This window comes from Oratosquilla oratoria, chromosome 7 (genome assembly GCF_046742065.1).
Source record: "Oratosquilla oratoria isolate Oo_2021 chromosome 7, ASM4674206v1, whole genome shotgun sequence".
Classification (NCBI taxonomy): domain Eukaryota; kingdom Metazoa; phylum Arthropoda; class Malacostraca; order Stomatopoda; family Squillidae; genus Oratosquilla; species Oratosquilla oratoria.
In genome coordinates this window covers 65,093,988-65,100,500 of record NC_134783.1, presented here as the reverse complement: position 1 = coordinate 65,100,500, position 6,513 = coordinate 65,093,988, and the positions used below count along the sequence as shown (strand labels likewise).

The window sequence follows — 6,513 nt, the reverse complement described above, 5'->3', positions numbered from 1 at the left end:
TTCAATAAAACTGAATCTATTTTAATAAAGTACACCGCCATATGAAAGAATAATAAACTAGTAATAATAGGAACTGACAGAATCTATTAGTCTTTTATTTATATGGCAACGACCAACAATATGAACGTCTTACCATGTCCAGGACCATGGGCTTTCTGCCCCCCCACCCCATGCCCCCACCACAACTTCTCCGTCCGCATCGGTTCATTATCCTCCTTCAGAAGGCAACGCGCTTAATCCAGGCGAGGTCCGGGGAGTGGTGAACAGAGGCGTAGATTCCGGGGAACTCCGGTTTTCCGCATCCGTAGCCCAGGGACACGATTCCGGATAGGTAGTACTTGTTATTTCTCCTGTGCATCACCGGACCACCGGAATCGCCCTGGAAGAGGAGACCAAAACACGTCATCATCGCAAAACAAATTACTTCTGCTTTCATATATTCTGAATACTCGTTTGTTGTATCACTAGGCGAGAAGTTAAATACCTACATATATACAGTACTATATTCATTTGGGCGTGTGCTGCAGTCAGAGCGTGAAAGCCTCACTATAATGCAAGCCAGTACCGTTCTCTTTGAGCAAGGGGATGGATGTGTGGTGCATTTAAGGTTACAACATTACCCATAAATCTGAATAAGACTTCCGAGCTCTCATCTAGTAAGACTACCATTCCAAATCCAGCACGGATCCAAGGAAATGAGCAATTGCACGTACTTCACGGTACGATATTTAGACCTCAACAGGAATTTGGTACTTCTAATTTTTGGGAAACCATAGATATGGTTATTGAATACTCTATTCATGACGATTAGAGGTATATTGTGCAAACAAAAGTATTAACAAAACTACAACAAATGCTACTTTCCGGAACTCTAATATATCACGGGTCAGGATTGGGTATCCGCAATCGTCTATCCTTGGGGTGACCACGAGTAAAGGAATTATTACCTGGCAGGCGTCTTGGCCTTGGCCATCCGTGTCCCCAATACAAAGAAGGTCCGAAGTGATACCCCTGGGGTACTTCTGAGCGTAGTCGGGGAGTGTGGAGTAGCCTGCGACACATTTACTCGCTGGGAGGAGATACAGAGAAGCCTCCTGAAGAACATCGCTCCTGGGGCCGTCTGTGAGAGAATGGCAAAGAAATAGATAAAAGGGACAGACGGATGGATATGCAGCCACTCTTTGGGACGGATAAAAGGAAGAGGAGACAGGCGTGAAAGTCATGGTGGAGCAGGGAAGGGCCAGGCTTCCGGTTTGGGACAAAAGTAGTAAAATGGCCAAATATTTATAGACAGCCAAGCAAAAGTGAGCTTCAAAACCATTGTCAAAATGCGAAAGGAATGATCAAGTTAGGATATTTTAGTCATTTAATTTTTGGTAGATACCAGTATTACCAGATAATTTATGAAATCATACAAAGTTTACTTAAGACCTAAAAAAAAAAGTAGTTGGGAAGAACGTAACACTTGGCAAAGATAGAGATTTTTTTTTGTTAAAGTTGTTGAAATACATATTTCTAACAAGGTTTCGTAAGATATCAGTAGCTGTCAGCTTTATGTGTTGCTGAGGATGACTGATAATAGGGAACTGAAGTCTGAGCAAACTTCAACAGTGGGGAAGGGGATAAGTCGTTTGTTAGTGTCTACGGTATAGAAAATGTGATTCTTCTTTTGTCAAAAGACCAATCATAAGGATGTCCGAAAATAGTATTTTTGCTTCTAGCTAACTGAGTGTAGACGTGTATTTTTGACAAGGATGAAGAGCTGATTTGATCTTCTCTTTGGTCTCTTGAAATCAACACTTACTATAATAGGTTCCTCCCCATCCTGTGAGTGTGAGAAGGGACCCGGTTGCAGGAAGAGGATGACTTCCCCAGGGCAGACAAACGGGACGTATCGTATTCTGAAAATCCAGGTGACACATCAAGCACTTAGCTGGGCAATAGAAGTTATATATTGTTTATCCTTTACGAAAGTCGTGTGATTAAATTGGTTCTTTGATCATTCAGTAAAAAGTCACATCAATTATCAATAAAACTCTTCTCTTGAATGGGTTCAGAGTCACAGAGTAAACTTCTAGCATCCGAGAGAGGTAGCTACAGGATGATCTAGATTAGGACACAAAACTCCCGTTTTAACACGTCGAATTCCCTTGGCATTGCTGAGACCAAGAAAGAATACCCACAACCTTAATTTTGAATTAGTTGGTACTCTGAAACAAAGAAAAGTGGGTGACTTACTGTGATAGGGACCCGCTGTGTCAGTTGGATAAGAGCGAGGTCGTGATAGACTTGTTTGTGGTCATAATCTGGGTGGAAGACGAATTTCTTCACGTAGTAGTCTCGGTGATTGGATTCACGCGTGCTGGAAAGGTCGTGTTCACCCAGCCGTACCACATGCGGAACCCTAAGAAAACACCAAAATGATCATCTTTTTTCTTTTAGCATAGCATTGTCTTGATGACAGGGTAAACAATTTCATTGGATACCTAAACGACGGGTGAAGATAGCTTTGAATAATATCCGAAAAACAATACTGAATTGTTTTAGCTAATATTTGAAAGTCCTTTGAAATATATGAATATGATAATCAATGAATTTGGGTAACACCTTCCTGTATCAGAGGAGTCTTCCCCTTCCAAGCCACACAATGTTAGGATAGGGAGATAACTGCCTCTCAAAAAGAAACAAGCTAAGTTAATTCCTGGGGGCATTGGTCGCGATTGTTCCTTTATTGATATGTAGTTCTCAATTCTGAGGACAGTCAAACAGTATGGTTTATCCTTGAGAATATAAATTTACTCCAGATCAGAATAAAACAATTTGCTAACCATGGCCAGTTGTTTCAGAGTGACAATGATAAAACCTTTGAAAAGTATTCTTAGACAGTAGGAGAGAAAGAAAGAGCTTTACATTGTGGTTCTTCTGTAGCAGGGTGTGTCATAGCAGCGTACCATAGACCAAAGAAAAATTAATCTGCAACCACTCCGCACTGGCTTTTATTAGTAAATCTATTTTACGTTTTCGTCTCAAAGGTTTCTGTTTACACCAGACCTCGTTAAAAAGGTAATCCAGGGGTGGGTGAACTTCCTACCCGGCGGCTGCTTTCCAACTGTTGCCACCCACAACCTTGCCTTAAAAGTCCGAGAACAGTTAGCTCTAAGTTTTTATTTGGCAAGACAAAGAACACTTACTTTTCTATGATGCAGTGCGCCGCCGTCAACACCCACTGCTCATTGATGAGGACCCCGTCGCAGAACCAGGGCGCCCTCGGATTGTTCTCCTCCCCCAGCAGTGCCTGGAACGGCCCCAAAGATCGGGTCAGCAGGACAAAGTAACTGTCCGGTCTCTTCATACCGACAATGCAATTACGGATTGTGGTAATGCTCATGCAAACATGCACGCGCGCAGGTAGCATGAAAGTGAAAAATGCCGCGCGGCATGCAAGGGGTTGCGAAGGCACATTGGGACTGAAACACTTTAACCTCTGGTACTGAGAACAAACCGAAAGGAAGTGGCAAGACAAGAGAGACCTTGGAAATGAAAATAATATCAAACCAATCAAATAACAGGTCAATGAGTAAGTAATGAATTAATAAACAAGTAAACGAATAAACAAATGAATGAGGGTAAATTTGTCTAGTTGTCGGCTTTGCCCATTTTTTTCCACATTTGTGTCTCTCTCTCTTTCCCCTTGGCAACAGAAACACACAAGGAAACAAATATTTCAACTCACCATCCAGGGCCAAGAGTTCCTTATTGATGGAATTCCATTAACCACCGGGGGTACAATGCTGCGGTCCACCTGCCGCGCCACACGAGAGACTACTGATGAAGGGGATATAGGAGCGAGGTCGGGCTCTCTGCCAAACTCCTTGACGATTTCAGATCGGAAGTCGGGTCTTGCAATCGTTGATTCGACGATGCGCCGAGTAGATTCGAAGATGATGGAGTTCTGGGTCGTTGTGCCACAGGCTGCAACAACGAAAAGAATAAAAAGGAATAAACATTCTCTTCATCCTCATGTGAACTATTCTCGCATTCATGTCCCTCGCTTCCAGTTTATGACTCCCTCCCTCCCTCTACCTCCTTCGTTGGACTCTTTGTCACTTCCCTCTTGGCGCATGCCTTGTTGCGGACAAATCTGGCCCATGGTGTGATATCAATTCTATTTTTTTTTCTTTTTTTTTTTTGTAAGAAAACAATCGCTTACTTTCTGAGGAAAGCACCGTTTATAGAACTAGGGCAAATGCATCACAATTGCTGTTCACAACTCCTTCCACCACACCTCCCTCAAAAATTCATATATTATAGCCATGGGTCGGGGGAGTAACTGTCATATGAAATTGTCCCTGAAAAAAATCACGAAATTCTGTAGATTTCGTAAGTTTTCATAATGAATTATGGAGACTCAGATCTTGGTAATACTCAATAAAGAAATCTATCTGCATGCAATGGGCAATATTGTTGTTCTTCGCATCGTAGTAAAACATACAGCCTCATTTGTAGTTTCACTTAATTTCTTCAGTCTAAGTCCTCCATCAAATCTTCATCAATAAATCGAGAACCCGCTGTGACCCAAGACCGCAGCTGGGATGAAGAAAATAGTCTAGTGTTATTCCACCTTTTCATGTGCGGACCCAAATAACTGGCTTTCACTTATCCTTCATATTTGACACTCTATTCGTAGGCTATACAGTGAGATTAACCGACCCTTTGCATTCATGATAAAGACTGAAGTGTAATTTTTATGGATGAGAGAAATTGTATTGTTTGAAGTGGATCTTTGAACCGAGTTGTCTTTTTAAGAAACGTAGTTACAGGAACCCAACTCTCAGCGACATGATGTCACTAATTGTACCTAATCCTGCTTCTGATTGGTGGAAGCGAACCATGGGTAGGGTGTTCTCGAACTCTTATACTTACTGAAGCTGACGGAGGGCGGCGACACATCGGTGACACTGGAGGAACCTAGAGAGAAGACGAACGATTAAAAATTCCTATGGCATGGATAAAATGTAGTTCTTAGACTGTAAGCAGTCATTTCCATGATCTAAATTGTCACTGTTCCCCCCGGAGTTTATATATTGCACCTGAGACTCGGGGGAACTCCTCGAAACTTACCTGAAGGACAGCACACGTAGAGCTCTCGTCCTTGAAATCGGCAGATGGTGGGGAAGACCTTGCGGATGTTCTGCACGACGAAGGTACATTCGTTGATGAGCGTGCAGGTTCCTCTGACGGAAGTCCCCCGAAGCGTACAGGACGAGCTCGGGGACAGATTCGGGAAGGACAGGTCCGGTCTCACGGGCCGGGGAAAGTCGAAAGGGACCGGGCGAACGGGTCGGCGGATATTTGTGGGCAGGAAAGAACCTAAAGAAGGAGACGTCGAAATTATTTTTGGAGTTCTTTCCTTAGCCTGCTTCCCACAACCAATGAAGCTGGGTTTTATACCCAAGGAGGTTGTGAGGAAATGCTTACGTTTTCGAACGTCCCATGTTGTGATTCTAACAATAACAGTAATATTGGTAACAATAGAATGATAATGGTTATAATAAAATAATAGCAACAAAGTAACAATGATGGACAATAATGATAATGATCAAATATGATAGAAAGTGATTCGGTTTAACGTCGCAAACTGAGGCTAGAATGGTACCCCTAACACCTGGTTTCGTAGCATAGAATTTAGTGAACAATTCCCTTGGTCCAACTCGGAGGCAGCAGAGTTCGAACTGCCGCCACCCCGATCTCCGCCGGAAGAGGCGACGCTCTAATCAGTTCTGCCAGCGAGCATCCATAATAGAAATAGTAAATAATACAAGCAATGACAACAAGGGTAACAATCAGTAATGATGACAATACATCTATACTAAAGGGGCTCCTCCTCGTAGCCAGCCAAGGCATGCGCCGACCGTCAATCCGACTCTCAATCATCCGGCGTCCATTTGTTTCCTTTCCATTTTAGGTCCTCATGGATGAGGGGACACCCCCCTACCCCCACCCCAGTGACTGGGTCAGAAGCAATCCAGCAAGGCACAGCACATCCACAGCAAAGACCGACGGCCTAATCTGGTTCACCCCCACAGTTTCATTTACACGGGAACCTTCTCTCCTCGTCCCAGCATGTGTAAATAAAAGAGACGAGGAGATATCTCATGGAGGCGTGTCAATGAATTACCCATTTACAACTATCTTCCACTCACACCTATCTCTTACCTTCTCCCCTTCACCCCATCCATCATCTTATTTTTGGTCTTTCCTTCATGTCCACTCCACCCACCTTTTTCTTCCATATTCCTTTTGCCAGTCTCTTTTCATTTTTCCATGTGCCTAAACCATTTCATTATTCTTCCATCAATTTTATTTGCGATCTCCCTTTCCACCCATTTTTTCCTCTTCATCTATCACTCTGTCCATTATCGAAACCCCAACCATCCTTTTCAAACACTTTATCGAACACATTCAAATTTGTCCTTTCTGTCTCCCAATAACAACAATAATGAGTGGTGATGA

General features: G+C 43.0%; 1 protein-coding gene across 1 annotated transcript in view; it reads right to left on the bottom strand.

The window, feature by feature from the left end:
• Window positions 1-6,513, bottom strand: part of LOC143027199 (serine protease 1-like) — a 9,052-nt gene continuing 2,539 nt past the window's right edge. Inside the window, exons 2-9 of the mRNA XM_076188373.1 lie at window positions 5,122-5,370; window positions 4,924-4,968; window positions 3,734-3,972; window positions 3,192-3,295; window positions 2,239-2,404; window positions 1,805-1,901; window positions 948-1,120; window positions 1-379 (exon numbers count right to left, since the gene is read on the bottom strand). Of these exons, the coding sequence (XP_076044488.1) occupies window positions 218-379; window positions 948-1,120; window positions 1,805-1,901; window positions 2,239-2,404; window positions 3,192-3,295; window positions 3,734-3,972; window positions 4,924-4,968; window positions 5,122-5,370 (1,235 nt within the window). The 3' untranslated portion in view covers window positions 1-217. The remainder of the gene's footprint in view (window positions 380-947; window positions 1,121-1,804; window positions 1,902-2,238; window positions 2,405-3,191; window positions 3,296-3,733; window positions 3,973-4,923; window positions 4,969-5,121; window positions 5,371-6,513) is intronic.